Source organism: Carettochelys insculpta, chromosome 1 (genome assembly GCF_033958435.1).
Source record: "Carettochelys insculpta isolate YL-2023 chromosome 1, ASM3395843v1, whole genome shotgun sequence".
Taxonomy (NCBI): Eukaryota; Metazoa; Chordata; order Testudines; family Carettochelyidae; genus Carettochelys; species Carettochelys insculpta.
This window is the reverse complement of record NC_134137.1, coordinates 203,126,424-203,145,820: the sequence shown is the minus strand read 5'-3', so window position 1 is coordinate 203,145,820 and position 19,397 is coordinate 203,126,424. Positions and strand designations below refer to the sequence as shown.

The 19,397-nt window shown below is 43.8% G+C and overlaps 1 protein-coding gene across 3 annotated transcripts; it reads right to left on the bottom strand.

The window, feature by feature from the left end:
- Positions 1–3,065: 3,065 nt before the first annotated feature.
- On the bottom strand, positions 3,066–18,064 carry GJA5 (gap junction protein alpha 5). Of its 3 annotated transcripts, none has more exons than XM_074997870.1 (3): positions 17,386–18,064; positions 7,160–7,404; positions 3,066–6,692 (listed from the first exon to the last, which is right to left on the bottom strand). In XM_074997870.1, exon 3 carries the CDS (start codon positions 6,666–6,668, stop codon positions 5,568–5,570), a length of 1,101 nt encoding a protein of 366 aa, XP_074853971.1. In that variant the 5' UTR covers positions 6,669–6,692; positions 7,160–7,404; positions 17,386–18,064; the 3' UTR covers positions 3,066–5,567. The 3 variants fall into 3 exon arrangements, with proteins under 3 accessions (XP_074853971.1, XP_074853980.1, XP_074853962.1); XM_074997879.1 differs by lacking the exon at positions 17,386–18,064 and adding an exon at positions 8,418–8,438; XM_074997861.1 differs by lacking the exon at positions 7,160–7,404 and having other exon boundaries at positions 17,386–18,063.
- Positions 18,065–19,397: the final 1,333 nt, after the last annotated feature.

Genomic DNA, 19,397 nt, shown 5'->3' with positions numbered 1-19,397 from the left:
ATGAACAGCTGCATCCAATGCCTGCTTGAGGCCCAGAAGAAAGGTAGGAGTCACTATTCTGGATCAGGTCAGTGGCCCACTTAATCTGATACACTCTCTCCAGCACGAGCCAGCACCAGGAACTTCAGAGAAAGGTGCAAGAAGCCCAGTGGTGGGCCCTTTTGGAATGCTAATAAAGTGGAAATGTCTTCCTAGTACTTAGCTAGTAGGGCCTGCATTTTGGAGGTACTGAGCACTCCCAGCACCCATTGACTTTAGCTGACATTGTGAATGCTCAGCACTTTTGTAAATCTGGACCTTAGTGTCTGGCTTATGCCTTGAGCACAAGTTTTATATTCCTTATACTTGTGGTCCTACATAGTGTACCTGTAAATGACCTATGAAGAAAGGTTGAGGGAATTGGGACTGTTTAGTCTGGCTGGAGGGAGGTGGTTTAGAGGCTGGAGGGAGGCTGTTCACAGTGGTCACGGATGGCAGAACACGGAACAATGGTCTTATGTTGTGGTTGGGAAGGTCCAGGTTGAACATTAGGAAAAACTTTTTCATTAGGAGGGTGGTGAAGCACTGGAATGGTCTACCCAGGGAAGTAGTGGAGTCTCCATCTCTGGAGGTGTTTAAGTCTTGCCTTGACAAATCCCTGGCTGGGCTCATCTGATGGGTTTGGTCTTGCTTAGGGAAGGGGGCTGGACTTGATGGCTTTTTTAGATCTCTGCCAGCTCTATTGTTCTATGATTCTATGTTTTCCTCTAGATAAATGTCTACCTCTTCTTTGATCTGACTAAGCTCTTGTCACTGAGTCCCAGATGAAAGCAGAGTTTTGTTTCCAGTTTATCCCTTTGAAACATGTTGTTTTTCAATTAGTTGACTGGATACTTGTCTCACATTATTAGAGGGGAAAGTGGAATTCTCAATTTGCCTTTTCTAATCCAGTCATTAGGTTGTGCACCTTTCTCCAGTCCTCTCTCCTCTGTCTTGTTCCTCCCATTATCTGGTCTTTGGATGGAGGCAGTGAAGCAGTCCATAGTCCTGAATTCATCCTGGTATCACTGCCTTGTTATGATGGTTTTGGCCCTAGGAATTTTTTGAAATACAGATTTTCTTTGTATAGGATTAAATATTTTTATTTAAGAGCCTGGCTGGACATAGCTCAGAGTCAGCCATCTGGACCTCAAGCAGCTGAGGAGCAAAGTTGTAGAATGAGGGTGACTGCTGATTGGTCAGAAAGCCCCTCTGTCTGGCATGCTTTAACACACAGGAGATGATGTTGATCTGGTTTGAAGTGTGATAGGAGAAGCTCTGAAATCACAGAGCCAGAATATTTTAATTAAATCAACTAGGAACTCCAGCTCACAATCTAGGAATGTGAGTAACTGAGAACATAGAACTAGACTATGGGGAGGGCCCCAGTATGTTAGCAGTGATGTAGAATGAAAATCTTTTAGAATGCTTTGTGAAGTAAATGACAGATGTACCTTATCTTCCTCATAGCATGGGTCAAAGATTGAGTGCCAACTCCAGTGCTGAATTTGTAAGCATTATCGCTTTAGCTCACGCCCATAAGGCCATCTGCTCATCCAGCTAATCCAATCCAAACCAATCCAGTGTGCAAGAAATCTGCCTGAAAAGACAGCTCTTGCTCCTCAGCTTACTGGCAGTTAGAACTAAATATTCCCATTATGAAATGATTTGACAAGCAGCCTTGACAATGGATTCCAAGCATCATAAGTACACGATCTGTCAGCAAATGAAAACATCCATCCATCACACATTCTCCATCTGTTATATCCAGGAGAGACAGTCAGCAAAACATGCAAGTGAGAATAGGAGCAGGAAAATGTATGCTCAGTACTTGTTTTGATGCACATGCTTTCTAGGGAATGGTTGGACTGTGATTTTTGTCAAAAAGATGGGCATGAACCATGTGCTCAGGTGTGAACATCCGTGAATTTAGGAGAGTTGAAATCTAAATACAGGCCTATATCTTAATTTCCCAGCTTTACAGCATATTTATAATTAATAGGATCAAATACCACTGGATTTTTTGGGGCTGCATTTGATTAGAGTGAGGTTCCATACTTTGGACCCATTCCTTCTCATAAAGTTAGTTAAGCCTGGTTTAATTTTTGGATGGAGCTTCTCCATAGAAAATTGAGGGCATGGTGTGATAACTGAGCTGGCCTGTTTTCCCAGAAGTGATTACTCAGATGTGTGTGTGTGTGTGCTTTTGCATTTGCCTTAGGCACACAAACCCCTGAATGAATGTGCATACTGGCAATTTGCATGTATTGTGCAGACACACTCAGAAGTGGACATGCACAGCTTTTAGAATTTGGAACATCCTTCCTCCATGGTGCTGGGGGGGGACACTGTGGTGCTAAAGATGCCATTGTTCAGCTAGAGTGGCAAATCGTAGCTCTGACCTTAAATAATCCATAAAACTTACCCGAAGAGTGGAGTGGTGATCCTAGCCCTGATATCCTCACCAAATTCAGCATGAATAATTACATTCGGCTTAGATTTCCCCCTCATTGTCAATAGGATACAATGCTCCCTTTTACTTTTGCTTCCCAGCCTTCAAGATCCGGTGGGTTGGGAGTTGAAAGTAAGACCCACTTTCTGATTGACTCATTTTGATGGAATTGCAATTGATCTTTTCAGGCCAGATTTTGCTACCCCTGATTCTTCTGCGAAGTGCCTATGGGTGCAGAAGAATGGCTCAATCTGGTCCCAGTGGAGTGACTTACAGCTACAGCCAGTGCTGTTTGTCCCTAGCTGATTTCCTGTGTTCCTTCCCTTCTCTGATAAACTGAAGGAGATGGGGTGTTCCCTTGACTCACCAGCCAGTGAAACAATTGTTTTTCAACATGTATAGTTTATCTTATGTTTCCTCCCATCCCCACCCCTCAAACACACAGAATTCCAAGTAATGCCTCACATTTGTTTCAGGTATATCTTTGATTGTTGACAGGCAGAAGTTGTGATGGAAACCCATAGATGTTAGCAGCTTATTCTTTCTTTCTTAGCTGATTCTTGGTCACATAAGAGGAGAGCTATGAACAAGAGGAAATGGAATCAGAACTTTATTAGGACAAACAAGGACAGTTGTGTAAAATCTCTTAGTCAGGAGAGCACACATCTTTTCCTGTTTCAGAAATACACATACATAAATCACTTACAAACTAATATGTTTTCCTCCTGGTGCACTTGCTGGAAAGCGTACCAAGCCATGCACTGCATTGGACTCAAGGAGTGACAATCCGATATCTGATATCAGAAGATCAGTCCTGTCTTAAATCACACACACTATTCAGCTGTTTATAAGCAGTGGCACATGTTCAAAAGGACAAAATAAATGAGAAGGATCAGGTTGGGTGAGGCTAGTTTCTCCTCCACAGGCAGAAAGATAAACTTAATCCCCTTGATTCAGGTCTGCTATGACCAAATGAATGGGGGTCCAGTTTGGGTTTGGGAACCAGGAACCATCTTAAGTGCTGCTTAAACACTCTTGCTTTGGGATCCTCATTTATAGTTGCCTGTTGTAAGAACTGACAGACTTCACAGAGTGATCATGACAGCTAGGCACAACACTCCCACTCCAAGGGGACTTTTCAGAATGACAGTGAGGTTCATTGGCAGGACAGGGTGGAGGAAGCTTGCACAATCACTGCCTGGGCTGGTACCTCGTCTATGGATGACCAGAGGACTTCACTGTCCAGAGCTGACAGTCTAGCACCCTTTTAATAGATGAAATGTTTTTAAAACACCTGTTAGGGAGAAAAAAATCATGTCTTTCCACATCATAGTCCCTTCTTTTTACCAGTGGCATATTTGCTTCCATGGGAAATTCTATTTATTTTGTTCAAGTGGACATTTCTCTTGAACCTAGTCAAATAAGTATCTTGGGAAAAGTTCCATAGGCTGCTTCAGTGGGTAATCTGGATAATTTCCCAGGGGTGCGAGGGTCTATCTGTCTCTTGTCTGGCTCTGGCATGAAGCTTTTTCCATAGTTGGACACTGAGGGCAGATCTACAATATGGGCTAAAGTTGACTTAAATTACACAACTCCAGGTATGTGAATAACTTAGATCAAGTTGATGTATGTTAGGTCAACTATCTGAAACTCTCCCATTGACTTCCTTAAACCCCCCCATTCCAGTGGAGTACCGGAGTTGACAGGACTGTGTTTGGCAGTTGGTTTAGCAAGTCTTCACTAGATCTGCTAAACTGACCCCGGCAGATCAATTTCCACAGCATAGATCCACCACAGTGAAGGCAAGGCCTAAGGCATTTTATTTTTTGAGGAAGATAAACAGTTCCTAACTACATCAGATCTTAAAGGGGCTACATACATAATGTCAAAAATTCAAGTAGAAGTCATTGCACATTTACTTGTTACAGGTAAGGCAAAGTGGTATAATGTGTCTGGGTCCAGACAGAGGAAAGGACAGCGAGCGAGCAAAATATGAAGCATTTTATTCAAAGGCCTAGCGTTCTACATCTGCTTTCCTCAGGAGAGAAAAGTTGTAACTTGATATGCTTGCAAAGTGGATGTTGCTCCATGTTAAGGTAACTCCAAAGTAGTGGTAAGGTGGCCAATGTATGGCTTGGTGGTTCAGTATTGAACCTCATGGCCAGCCTCACTTTTAAGGGGAGGTACAAACTCTGGAGACTACATTCCGTCAACATTCCATCTCTTTCTTAGTGGCAAATAATGGCAGGTTCTGTGCTGCCTGTACAGAGCTGTCCCATTCATAGGACGTGATGTGGCAACTGCCCTGGGGCCCTGCAGCTGCCACCCCACCTATCCTATGGCTGGAAGGGGGAGGATTACCTGGGGCAGTGGGTGAGTGGTGGCAGTCGCAGCCATAAGGAATCGCCTCCCCCACTCCCTAGCACTCACAGCGCTCTGCCATTCCTTCCCAGGTGGCTGGGAGGCCTCCAGATATGGGCGAAGAAGTGAGACTCAGTGGGCCAGGACGTCATGGCAGAGCGCCACGTGGTGAGTGCTGGGAGAGAGGGAGGGAAGGTAATCTCCTGTGGCTGCAGCTGCTGCTACTCTCCACCATCTGCCCCCTGCCCCAGGGAATCCATGGCTTGGCTGTGTGGGGAGGGGTTAGGGGTATGGGTGGGGGTGGAGTAGGGCCAGGGGCATGTTGGAGGGGATTGCCCAGGGCTCTATGCCTGGGACACTGCAGGGGAGGGGTTGCCCCTGGCTCTGCCCCCCCTTCCCCCCCCTCCAGGACAGCCTTATCTCTGTAGGTAGCTCTTCCCCATTAAATATGAGGTTGGCTACACTGGCTGCATTTTCTGCAAATTAAGTGCTGTGTTCAGGTTCCTGGTAAGTCACTTGTATGCCCTTTATTGGAAAAGCTTTCCCCTCACTACTCTAAGGCTTGAGAAGTGCTGTCTGGAGTAGGGCAGAACCATTCACAAAGAAGAATTAAAAAAACAGACTAGGAGGCTATAAAAGAGAGAGCAGAGTGACAAGAGGAGTTTAAAGGCCAGACTGCAGAAGTTTTGTTTAGCATTGAGGTTTTCCTTCCCTCCTTGCCCCACCTGGCAAGAGGTCACACAGAGAGGTCATCTGACCTAGCCTTACTGCTGGTGCGGCTGGTCTTGCTGAGCCTGCGTTTCTCATTGAAATAGCCATTGGAGACCTGGTGGGGGGCAGAGTCAGTGGGTGTCTCAGGATTCTGTGCATAGTTGATCTGGATGAATTGGCCTTCTCCAGCTGCATCCTCTTGGTTGTGGACCCTCTCAGTGGCAAAGTTGGTTGTGTTCTGCTGAGAGGCCATTTTATTGCTGAAAGGGCTGATGAATTTCCCATGGGGATTGCCCAAACATTGATTAAAATCTGGAGGGGGAGTGCAACTCTCCATTGGGGATGCGGGCGGTAGTTTGTCAGTAGCTTGGGTGGGGCTGGGTTTGTAAGGTTTAGCACATTTCTGCTTTGCTTTTTTCCATGCCAGGTGGTACAGCTCAGCCAGGCTCAAGAAGAGCGACAACGCGGCCACGGACAACATGAAGATGATGAAGACATTCTTCTCGGTGGGACGTGAGACGTAGCAGTTCACGGGGTGAGGACAGGGGTCCCGGTGACAGGTGTACAGAGTCTTCAGGAAGATTCCATAGAGGGTGTATTGTCCGACGATGAAGGCCACTTCCATAACGACGCGGATTAAAATGCTGTAGACATAGGTGTTTAGCAAGCTACCCTGGAGTATTATTTTCACACTTGATTCCTCCCGACAGGGGAGCTCTGCCTCCTCTGCCACGGGGCACTTCTGCTGGTGGTAAGAGTCACCGCTGTTTCCAATCCCCTTTGCCCTCATTTCCGCCTCCTTCAGTTTTCTCTTCTCCTCCAGGCGCACGGTGTGCATTGCATGCGCCATGTACACCAGGGAAGGGGTAGAGACGAAAATGACCTGCAGGACCCAGTACCTGATGTGGGAGATGGGGAAAGCCTTATCGTAGCAAACGTTCTCACAGCCAGGCTGCCGGGTGTCGCACATGAAGTCAGACTGCTCATCTCCCCATGAGGATTCTGCCGCTGTGCCCAGCACCAGCATGCGGAAGATGAAGAGCACAGTTAGCCAGACTTTCCCCACCACAGTGGAGTGCTTGTGGACCTCTTCGAGAAAATCTCCCAGGAAGCTCCAGTTATCCATTTCTGCTCAGCGGGACCACAGGCTCTGTGGAAGAAGGATGGAGAGAGAGAGAGGTTCTGAGACAGGTGAGGCTAACTCATGTCTTTAAATGAGAAAATGCTGCATTTTAAAGGCACCGAGGGTCAGTAAGGAATCTGCAGCAAACCTGTGTCCTGATACTCCCTTCTGAAAGAAACCTCCCCCTCTCACACACACACTTCAGTGCATTGTAACAGTATGGTTTCAGTATGTGGCTTTCAGCCTCACTGCTGGAGACAAGACACCAACTTAGATGGTTCATTGATCAGTTGATTGCTGTAGCTTCTATAAAGGGTAAGTTAATATAAATACTACAAAGTATTAACTGGGTTGCTGAACTATTTGGGTTTTACCAGACTTTGTTCTTGGTTCAGGGAACTATTTACACTGTGGTCTGAGCTTAAATTTATTCTTTTTTAAATTTGCATCTAAAGTGGTTCTCCTTCTGCTGTACAGATAGTGGGAATATTCACCTGGGTCTCATCAAATGTACTGATGCTTTGAGAGATGAGATTTGAATCCAAAAGTAGGAATGAGCGGTATCCTTACTCTTCCTCTTGCATATGTTGTCCCTCTGCACTAGCCTACTGAGCCTGATTAGGCCTCAACTGGAGTACTCTGTCCACTTCTGGGTGCCACATTTCAGGAGAGAAGTGGACACATTGAAGAAAGTCCAGAGAAGATCAGCAAATATGATAAAAGGTCTATAATTCATGACCTATGAGGGAAGATTGAAAAAAAAATTGGATTTGTTTTGGAAAAGAGAAGAGAATACATGATAACAGCATTCAACGACATAACAGGGTGTTACAAGGAGGAGGGAGAAAAAGTGTTTTTCATAACCTTTGAGGATAGGACAAGGAGCAATGGGCTTAAACTGCAGCAATAGAGGTTTAGGTTGGACATTATGTAAAGCTTTCTAACGGTCAGAGTGGTTAAGCACTGGAATAAATTGCCTAGGAAGGTCATGGAATCTCCATCGTTGGGGATTTTTTAAGAGCAGGTTAGACAAACACCTGTTACGGATGGTCTAGGTGGTGGCTGGTCCTGACATGAATGCAGGGGATTGGACGAGTTGACCTCTCAAGGTCCCTTTCAGTTCTATGATTCCATTTAAAATGAATGCTTCAGTGGTACAGACAAACTAGATGTTTGAAATGAATGCAGCATATTCTTAGCCTGATGGATTTCATTTCAGAATTGAGTGCCACAATCAAAACGAAAGTGCAGAACCCTAAACTATACGATTTCAATTTGTTGTTGCTGTGTGTAGTTAATTCCAGCAATTTCAGTCATAAATAATAAACATTTTCTGGACCAGCAATTTTTAATGGTTGCTTCAGAATACCCCTTTGCTCATAGATGAATCCTACAAAATCTTAGCATCAGGCCTTGCTATTTTTAAATTCGTAAGCCAAAACTCACCATTGAGGTGAGAGGAAACCCCTGTGAGATGTACCATGGGACTAAAATTACCTATAAAAACTATTAGTCAAGTGGCCAGCTAAGAAGCATGCAAGGATGATCTTGTATGGAAAGCTCAGGGTTAGGAATTGAGAAATCTGTGTTCTGTTCTATCCCAGACTCTGTTAGAATCCCTCTGGTCAAGTCACTTAATCTCTCTCACCCTCAGATCCCCATCTGCAATATGGAAATATTGGTTTTAATTTAGCTTTACTGTAACTCTTGGGTAAGAGATTAATTTGGTCCAATTATATTTAGCATACCTACCTTACAGGGGTGCCATGCTGCAAACATCTCTCTAGAAAAAGTTCTGATCCCAACCGCAGAGGGGCTATAGAAATGTGCAATGTTTTGTTGACGGTAATACACCAAAATCACTCCTTTCAAAGACGAAATATATCATGACTTCCTAGCAGATGGAAAATGTACTAACTCCATTGGCGAGATACTAAAAATCACCACCCAACAGAAATAATGATGCCACAAATGTTCAGAAGTGTAAGTCTTTCCTAACCATACTTTGTCTTACCTGCAAGGACTAATGACTCTCCCTGAGCAAAAGATTGTATGGCTTCATTGGTGGCTGTAGTTTCATTACTTTTACTGAACGATGAAAATTTACTGCAGCAATCTGATTGAGATTTTGTATGCACAGAAGTTGAAGTGTACAAGTACACATTTACTGTAGAAATAGTAAGTTACCCCCTTGTCAAATAGTCTGCAGAGTAAAATACTGTACTACACATGGTGCTTTGTACTATAGTATTTGTGTGCAGTGTCATCCAATTACAGCTCATCATGAGCTTAATCCTCAAAACTGGCTCTGTCTGCTCTGTGCTGCACTTAAGAGACAGCTGAGGATTTCCCCCTGACAGAGAAGAGTGGTAGGTGTCTGTTCACTTCCCCCATTCCATTTAGGGAATGTTTCAAGATGAAGAATGGGCATGCCACAGATGGGACTGATTAGAGTGAGTGAATGGGGCATCCTCTGATCCAGGATGGCATACCTGGTTCCATACTAGACCACTTCAATTGCTATAACTTAGAGCCACCCTTTGACTGCTCTAAATCATACCAGAAGCTGTTTCAGCCCCCACTATTCCAGAACAGAGAGCAGTGAGGTGGCTTAATTACTTATTCACTCCCCACAGCTTCACTGGGTATAAATTTTGTGCTACTGAAGATCTGTGTCTCTGTCTGAATATTCTGACTTTAGTTCATATACAGAATCATAGAATACTAGGACTGGAAGGGACCTCGAGAGGCCATCAAGTCCAGCCCCCTGCCCTAATGGCAGTATCAATGTTGTGGGAATATGCTATAAGCAGATACTAGATTAAATAAGGCTGATATATTGGTGATATGAGTTGTTATATGGATATGGAAACTCCACCTGGAATGATATGCTACCTACCCTGTTATCTCCTGAGAGCTCTATAAATTATCCATGTTATCGGTGAGTCCAGTGTGCCAGGGGATAGCTGTATGTATGAAATGTTTTTTTTTTTCCACAGGGTACAGTGAACAGAGATTTGGCTGTACATGGCTCCCTCATCTTAAGTGTAGGCATGTTTTCTACTTGTACGTATGCCCCTGGGATTCTGCCTTTGAAAGGAAACCGCCTGTTATTTGAAGTACATGGGCGACTGATACTGACAATAGGATTATATATATGCTATCAACCCTGACTGATACTAAATTTCCGGTGCCCTCTTTTGGAGTAGAAAGTTTTAAATTAAAATAATTGCTGCACTGGTCTTCGGTGGACTGGAATCACGGATCTAGCTCAGCGTCTCTTCAGTTCTAATGGTATCAGTCACACCCAACGTTCCGATGTTTCCGAAGCACTGAAACTTGTTACTTAAGTTACTGGACTCTGCGGTTCTGACATGAATGGAATGTCATAATCTATATTAAGGCAAGATTAAGGAGATAAAATATATAAAAAGTCCAGAAAATAACAGAAAGGGTCCTTGGAGCAATGTTAATTTACCCACATTACATATTCATAATATTTTTTTGCCTAATTGGACTGATTAAATACACACGTAACTATATACACTATGGGGTTGACTGTTCACTAGGAAGAAAGGTGTGTTCTTAATTCAAGTAGCTAACATGAGATAAAATTCTACTGAAGCCATGGCAGTTTGGAATTTTCTAGGAATGAGCAGATCGAGGCAAATTCTAGGCCTCTTTCAAGTGTTTAACTCTACTTGCTAACTCATGAAAATACCATACTGCCTTGTCTTCATTAGATTTGACCTCATGGTAGTTAACTCTAAAAGTCCATCTTTTCTTTGCAGTGAAGACAAGGCCTGTGTGCAGTGTGGCTGATTAATAATATTATTAAAACCGTATCTTTTATATTTCTTGTCTGTTGGCACAGTTTTTAGAGTGAGGGTGCTGAAAGCCATTGAACCAAACTGTAAACTATATAATGAAAACCCCTTGGAGCCAGCATGTACAGCACTACCTCCAGTTCTCCTAGTCATAGCAACCTAAATTGGAGGTAACTGGAGACCCTCATGATCTAATTCCAGTGTGACTCAGCAAAAATATCTCTGCATAACTTTGCAACAAAGGAGAGCTGCGTATGCATGGACGGTCCAAATCTGCCACCTTGTTACAGTCTCTTAGGCTTCTGACTTTATGTTGGATCAACAAATGGAGCTATATGCAGTCATGAGATCTTGGCAACAGTGGAAGTTCAGCTGAGAAAGTGTAGGTGACAAAAACCAGCTGTGTACAAAATGAGGGCCATGCCAGTTGGAATCATCACCTGGAAAAATATTAATGTCAGGGGAAACCAAGTATCAAAGAGCCAGACTACACATGGAATCCAACCAACTTTATGCCTTGCGACAGAAGTATTTTAAGATAAAAAATGCTTCAGCAAAAGTAGCACCTGTTAGAACATCAAGCTGGCCTGAGTACAAAGCACTCATATCGGCTGCCATTTGTGTTACCTTCTGAAGGCGGCAAGTGTTCAAGTTCCTGGCTTCCGTCTCTTGAGCGCACGTGGTCTGAGTGACAGACAGGCACTATTTAGGCAATATGAGCTATTCCATCTTGCTCTGGGTGACGCACTGAGTTTGACAGACCGGGGATGGCTTCAGGGAGAGGGTAAGAAATTTACGCTCAAGGAGAAGTGGGTAGGTGTGGCTGTGAGATTCTGGACTTCGCAATTTCCTTCTTTCCCTAAACCTTCCCTCCTCGTCTGTCCTGGAGTAAGTTGCCAAAAATCCAGGCAGTCCCCACCTTGGAGGACTGGTTGGATTAAATACCAGCATCAGTGGTATAAATAGCTGAGTTCAACACTTCGCACTAACTTTTCCCACAAAAAGGTGACAGGAGGACGATGGCCCTGCAGGATGTTTCTAAAATTAGCAGCGACTGATATAGCAGCGCATCTGCTCCATATCTGTATGCTCACTTCTCCCCTTTATGTGGCAGGAACTCTGGTTTGGACACAGTGACAGTGCACACCCAGAGAAACGTGGTGGGAGTGAGAAGGGGGTTTGGGAGGTGAAAAGTGGGAGAGGACGGGGCTGCTAGGAACTGGACGATCATACACCAGGTAGGAATTGGCAGAGTGGAGCCACCTCCCTTTGCCAATATACACCCTACATTGGCGGGGGAGGGGCAAGGAGAATTTGGGGGAGGTGCTTTACCCCAGTGGAGAAAATCAGTCCCTCAGTGGGGACATTTTCAGTCAGCCAGACTCTTTGGCTCCTGGGAGCTGCCTGAGTAGTGCATAGGAAGCGAGAATCTGGTGATCTGTGCTTTGGAGAGGTGCTAATGACTTACGGACCAGTCACACCACAGAGGGCTCTTTTAGAACTCCAGATCCCAGACCTACAGAGCTCAGAAAAGAACTCTTTTCCATAGTACCTTCCATCAGTCTATCTAACAGCACCATGTGCCTCCCAACTCCCTGGGAAGAAGGTAGATGCCCTTATCTTCATTATGGAGGTGGGGGTGTTGAGACAGAGAGAGACAAAAACCCAGATTCTCAAAGGTTTGGAGGTGCCTAACTCCCAGAGAACTAACAGGATCTGGGCCACTGTAGTGTGTTCATGGTAACACATTGAATCAGAAGCAGAGCTGGTAACAGAAGCAAGGATTCCTGGTTCTCCCAAACCTGTGTGCTAATCTATAGCCTGGGCTGCTTCTCACATTGCAGTGAGAGAATTCTGCTGTAACAGATCGCATCACAACTTACAGTCCAAGCTCCAAATGGAACCAGTTGCTTGCTCTCTAGGCATCAGGAAGAGCTTCTTCAAGGTGAGCTCCCATGCCTTTATTCCCAACATATACAGTGGATGAGCTAGTAAGGAGCTCATCTCAAGCTGATGTCACTTCTTGTATATTTTACTGCCACAGATCCAATCAGAGGTAGACACAATCCTTTCTTTCAGAAAGATGTACTGCCTGCATACACTGGATGTTCAGTGCCAGAGTCTGAATTGGAGAGCTTCTTTCATTTGTGTAGATAATCCACCTTCCTGTTGGCCTATTTGTTTACACCAGGGGTTATTTTGGTTTAACTGCATCATTCAGGGATGTGGATTTTTCATCCTGCCAAATGATGTAGTTAATATGTAATGCAAACCAGGCTCTTTTGAGGAGGATGGACACATCATGTTAACATAGGAGTTGTAGTGCGCAAGAGTGAAAAATACATCTGAAGTTCCCCCTTAAAATTCAGGAGGCTTTTCCCAGTTGGAGCATAAAGTGGGGCTGAACCTAACACAGAACTGTAAGATTCCTGTTTACTGACACTGTCTGTTTCCTATGCATTCAGAGCAAACAAGCAGTGACTACTCAGGCAACGTCTTGCAGAGAGAGACAGAGAGACAGAGGGAGAGGGAGAGGGAGAGAATTACTCTTCCTTAGTACAGTGGACTTGCATATGTTTTCAGGTTTTTCTCCAGGCCCTTTACGACAGGCTTGCATGTACACTGGCTCCTGAATCTTCCCTCTAAATTCACTGAGATTTGTATGAAGATCACACTATCCTGACCTTTTGCTTGCAGTTGATGAAATAAGTGTCCTATCCTTCCACACTCCAAATGTGGAAAAATCTCAAGGTTCTCAAAAAAGAGTGCAAAGATTAGGAATTTGAATTAGTCATCACCCCTGGAATACAGATACACAGCCAATGCTGAACACCTTCAGGCGGATACATTGAGGACATCATACATGCAAGGCAACCTTTTGCAGAACATTTTTATCTGAAGAGTTGATGGAACTTTTAAATTCTTTCACTTGCAGAGTTAAAAGGCACTTAATATTCTTTGGTCTGTGGAACCTGAATGCTGTCTCTTCTTGACCACTGTGGAACCATGCATTAACATAGGAAAATATTTGGTGGCAAATTCATCCTTGGTGTGGCCAAGCTGAATTCAGTGGAGTAATATTGAGACTGAATTTGGCCAATAATGTTTTAAATCCTTGAATTAAAAGAGAAATCAAATTGCAGCATTAATAATGCCTGCTATTGGCAGGTGCTGGGCACCTTCAGAGTCTCTGGCGATGCTTTTAACATTTGCAGGAATAGGCCCTTAATAGACAAAAGGAATGCAGTTGATACAGTAAAACTGGATTTTAGTAAGCTATGTAAAGCATGTGATACAGCACTATGCAAGCTTTTACTTGAAACCTCAGCTCATTTTAATGTAAGCAGCACTGCTATGTGGAGTGAAAACTAGCTGAAGAACATTAAAGGGGAATGATAGTGATTGCAGGAGGGAAGGAAGTGCCCAGTGTAAATCCTGTTTCTTCTTCCTCCACAAAATCTCTGAAATTCTGACCTCCATCTTAGTCTTGGGTGCTAAAATCTTGGCCCATGTTAGCTCTCAACAATAATGAGGTGTAGCAAATTTGGACAGCCATTTCCAACCAGAACAAAGTCTGGATACAATTTGTGGGTGGTTTTGTGTGTGTGGTGGTGGTGGGGGTGTTAAAAGGCACGTTACTAAGATTGCAAAGTCACCCACTCAAAAATTAGACAGTGCCGGTATTAAGGTTACTTGTGTATCCTTTCATCCCTCTTGTGTGGCTGCATTATAACACTGTAATTACACCATTGCATATTATGATTTCCACATGACCCTGGCTTCCTTCATTATTCGGAACGGACGGTGCTCACTGAAAGAGCAACTATTAGATATTGTGTTTTATCCTACTTGTTTAGTGTATGGTGACTGGCTTTATTTTATTGCATGCTATTCAAACCCTGCTCTGAAGCCAAAATTACTATTTCGTGGTGGCCTTTTCTATGGTGCTCACCACTGTAGTTTTGAGCATTTCACAAACACTGATGAATGTGTCCTCACAACATTCCTGTGAGTAGAAGGAGTAGTGTTAGCTCCATTTACCAGAGGAGGAATAGCACGATGGAGAGACTAAGGCCAAAAGGACCCACTGATTTTGTGCACCCAATTTGAGACACGTGTAGGACCTACTTTTTCAGCATACGTAGCACATGTAATGTTGCATAGGTTCAAAGCACAATTTCCATTGGCTCCATAAATCATACATAAGAGCCACAAGTTGGGCACCCAGTAAATGAGGAATCCAGAAATAGTGACCAGCTGTGAAAAGTCTAGTTGAAGTGACTTTTTCTAGAATCACATGATAGAAACTTTGTGGCAGACACAAGCACAGAATCTAATTTTCCAGGGCAGCAGTCATCTCTTAGCCACAAGAGCACCCTTTTTCCTCCTGCTATCCCCTAACTTCTTCACCACACACCTTCTGGTTTCTGCATCAAATAAAGTTGGTGTCCTCCAAACACTAGGCCCTTCACCACATCACCCTGAATCACTTACCACCCTCACCACCCCACACAGCTGCTCAGTCCTGTGCACTGAGTGAAGCAGGGAGCCTCTTTTATTTCCTGGATGACAAATAGAATTTCATAGGAAATATTGCAACCACCTCAGCTCTCAGGGCATGTCATTAATAGCACAGTCAATACTGCCTTAGAAGGAGGGACAAGAGCAATGAAGTAGCAAAACTCTCTCTAGTTTCTCCATGAGGGGAGGTTGACCCCTTATTCTTTACGGCTACAAGAGTCAGTTTCTAATAGCTATATACCCATTACTTATCATACGAGCTATAAGTATTCCTTTATTTTAGGAAGGGTCTAGAGTGCAGAGAGCTGTTCACAACAATCTCTCTGTTTTCTGTCAATAGCTGAAAATTGATTTATTTTCCTTTTTGTTCATTCTGTTCCCGAAGATCAAAATGTGCCTGGTGTCTCCTGAGAGCCATTTCTAATTTTAAAATTTTATCCTCATGCCTTCACACAACAACAACCGAGGCATGCCACATATGCTCTAAACTCTGCTCCATGCCGACCATGCCGGACCGCTGAATTACTCATTCATGCTAGTCTATTTTCAGTATTCTGGGATGTCAGAAAATGAGGCCCAATGAGCAGAATGTGTGCAAGCTGTGTGAAGGTCAAAAATGGAAAAGGTTGGGATAGGAAGTCCTGAGTTTTCTGCTAAGCTTCAAATTCCTTCTAGCAAAGCACTAGAATTACACATCCCCAAGTTTTGGGAAAAAGCTGATGCTTATAGTGGCCCAAATGTTTAGCATAGTTCCCAAGTGAACAGAGCTTCAGAGCATCAGACAAGCATTTAAACTCTGAGCCCCCGGGAATTCTCTCAAACTAGCAAAACTGAAAGAAGGGAAAAAGGGTGTTTGTTCTCTGGGGTGCGAGTGTCAGAAAAAGAGCAACTACATGTATAGTTGCTTGACTTATAGTGAAAATGCAGCAACAGGGAAGAACTGCTTAACCTATGTGTGCGCATGCATGCTCATGCGCGCACACAAATATATGTACGCTACCCTCTTCATTCACAGATTTAGGACAACATAGGCCACAGCAATACAAATCTCCCATGCATGATGCCTAACCAATGAATTTCACCCCTATCCTGTAGGAAACCTGTTGCTTAGTAGGCTGAGGAGCTCAGTTGTATGACCCATTCCATCTAAGAGTATCTTTTCTGAGTTTTGCCAACAAACTTGGTTTACTGCTTTGTGATGTAGTTATTTACCCTCTGTCAGCTGGACTGCAACCCTCTACTCAATTTAACTAGGCCACTGAACAGCCCTCGGGATGTCACAAAATCCACTAGGGTCTTTCTTATTGCTGTATTGATATTCTGTGGAAGGTGCTTAGATGTTACAGCTAGCTAGATGAGATATAGGGTCACAATGCGCCTTTGACTGGATTGGACCCAGCCATTAGGGAAACGAAGGGTTCTGCCTTCCCTGACAAGCCCTATCACTAGCTTTCCCACCATGGGAAGGATAAAACCAATGATTTCAAGCTGGCTATGTGTTGAAATCTATTAATGCTACCACGAATATTCAATGTGGAAAGGTAAAAAAAGCCATGCAAGAATGTTTTAAAAAGAGGTAGTTGTGGAGAGGGAAATAGGTCCAAGAAAAACTGTTAGTGTGAATGGAGAGTGCTGAGTGTTCATAGGGCTTTAATAGTTATCAGTTTTTAACTGGGTTTGCTGGGATTAGGATGTGAAGCAAGAGGAAGTTCAAAGAACAAAGGGCTCACAACCCCGAGACTCAGTTACTGCACATCGCACACAGTATATGTGATAAGGAGACTTTAAAGAGGTGGTACTGTACATTTCCATTGCTCTCCCTAGGAATGTCGGGCAGCATTCTCAGGCTCCGTGTAACAACAGAGCTGGGATGTGACACCCTCCAGGAAATGAAACCAGAACAATTTTTAAACCATTGTGCAAGCATGAGAAGAAAGCTGCCTCCCAATCTGCTGTACGTGGGACCCCTGCAATAGCATTCTCCCCACACTCTCTGTCCCTGGACAGCTTCACTAAAACCTAGGCTTAACTTTAACCAGGGCTGCAGTCTGCACGTTTCACTGTAATGAGACTATTTGGGACTTTCATTCCATCTCACTGAAAGCTTTCCCATCTTGCTACCTGCAGGCTCCTCTGTAACTTGTTGAGCTGCTTGTAATGGAAGGAGTTAAATTTTCAGAATGGCCATAATTGCCCTTGTTACTAGTCTGAATGGTCTAGAAATAAATGGAAAAAAGAGAGTGTGTGTCCAAGTTCTTTTTATGAATACTCTTATCTACAACCCCACCAACGTTTCCCCTTGACTTTAGCAATGTGACTTCCCTTTGCTATCTCTGCAGCTATATGTTTTTTTAAATGTCATTTTTACCTACCTGATGTTTGATATCTCTTTTCTGGTCTCCTCCTCCTTCCTGGAGCTCCTTCTTTTTACTTTTTTCTTTTCAGTTGTTTGTTGTGTACTCCTTTAATCTTTCTTTCTTGGCTCCCCTTCTTCTTTACCCACTTTTCTGTCTCTTATTTGGTTCCTCTCCAATTTCTTTCTGCCTTTGCCCCCTCTTTCTTTCCACCTCCTCTCTCTCTCTTTCCACTGTCCCTCTCTGTCTTCTTCCCACTCTCTTCCTCCCCAACTTTTTCCTTTGTCCTTCACACTTTCTCTCAAATCCAATTATCCATCTCTTTTACTTCGTTAAAAATATCAGTTTAATTTGTTGTCTTCTGTTCTTGGGCTTTCTCTGTCACTGTGGTCTGTTCCTAGCTGCAGACACACTGCACTGACTGTCCCGTCCAGTTGCCAATACACATAGCTCATGCACCTCCTCTCCTAGATAACAAGCCCTGATTTCAAACCTTCTTTTAAATGAAAAGAGACGGGGCTCCCCCTCCCAGACACAGCCAAAGTTCCTGTGGGACCAAAACTAAGGAGAGGTTGGGCTGGGAGGTGTTTTCTAACTCCTTTATTAAAGCCCGACCAATCAAAACTGTGTCCCTATGGTGCAGGGGGTCTCTTTCTTAGCCAAGAATGCCTTGCAGACAAGAAAAGCAAAATAAACATTCTAAATATAAATACATGCACAGCTCCCAAAGTTAAACCCCAAATACAGCATGTTTCATTGAGAAGACAGGAATGGGAAGTGCCATACCGGCTCAGACCAGTGGCTCAGCACACCAAAATCTCATCTGTGGTTGTATCCAGATATGCTGGAGGTGGGACAAGAACATCCTGCCCACAGGGGACATATCTTCCTAACCCTTTCATATGGATCTTGCCATATGTCCAAAAGCGTGGGGATTTATATTCCTTCTCAAAAAAATGCCATCCTAGCTAATGTTGGCCATGATGATTACCTGCACTCATGTCTAATCCCACCATTCATTTCTGTTTAACGCTAGGCCTCGGAGTTGAGGACAAATGCTGAGATTCCAGCCAGTCTGAGATAGGGCTGTTGACAGAAAACAAAACTGATGAAGGTGTGTTGTGGGTTTTGACAGAAGAAAATGGTACTCTGCACAGTGGTTTCACTATGTGCTTTCTCTGGTAGCCTTCTTTCCCTCCAGTGAGCCCACATGGGGTCAGAAATAGTTCTTTCCCATCCACTTCATGAATCTGCAGTAATCCTTGTCTGCTGACCATGTTAGATAAAACAGATCCAGCCATTTGACAAGCAAAGGTGGTCTTGTGAATTGTGTGTAAGATCAAGAACCAGGAACGCTAAACTCGACTTCCAGCTCCAGCACAGATTTTCAGTGTGGCCTTGAGCAGCACATTTAACTCTTGGTACTACATTCCATATGTAATGAAAAATTGTATCTTTTCTATTGAAATTTTGAACCTCTGTATAGGGTTGATACCTATACCTGCTATGGAATTCTATTGTACTTCCCAAATAAACAAACTTGTAGAATGGAGAACAATATTAAATTCTTTGGTTTCTTTAGTAATTTCTGTAGAGCCTTATTCAATTTCTGTAGAGCCCCACTATCCCTCGGAGTTGCAATAGGATTTTTCTGTAAAGGCACATCTATAAAATGATAATAATTCAGACCTAACTCACCAGGGTGGCTAAAGGAGTGATTTGTTAATGCTTGTAAAGTTCAGTTTGCTAGACAGGTACGAAGTGGTATTAGTGTTATGTCTGATATGACTGTAATATAGTTGCTCCTGCCCCCGCTGGCCGTTTGCTGTACACGCAGGCTACAGCTACACAGCCCATCATCTGGGCCAGATCTGGGTTTCCTAGGCTGTTTTGGGGGAAGAGAGAGGGTCTGTTACAACAGAGGAATGTACCCTCTCTGTCTAGCTTTTCTACACAAGTGGATTTTAGCAAAACAAATCCAGCCTGGGCTATCACTGATGGCAGCATCAGTAGGAGCCTTTCTGTAACCC

Coding starts and splice junctions, on each gene's coding strand:
- GJA5 (XM_074997870.1), bottom strand. CDS start 6,668: ATGGATAACTGGAGCTTCCTGGGAGATTTTCTCGAAGAGGTCCACAAG.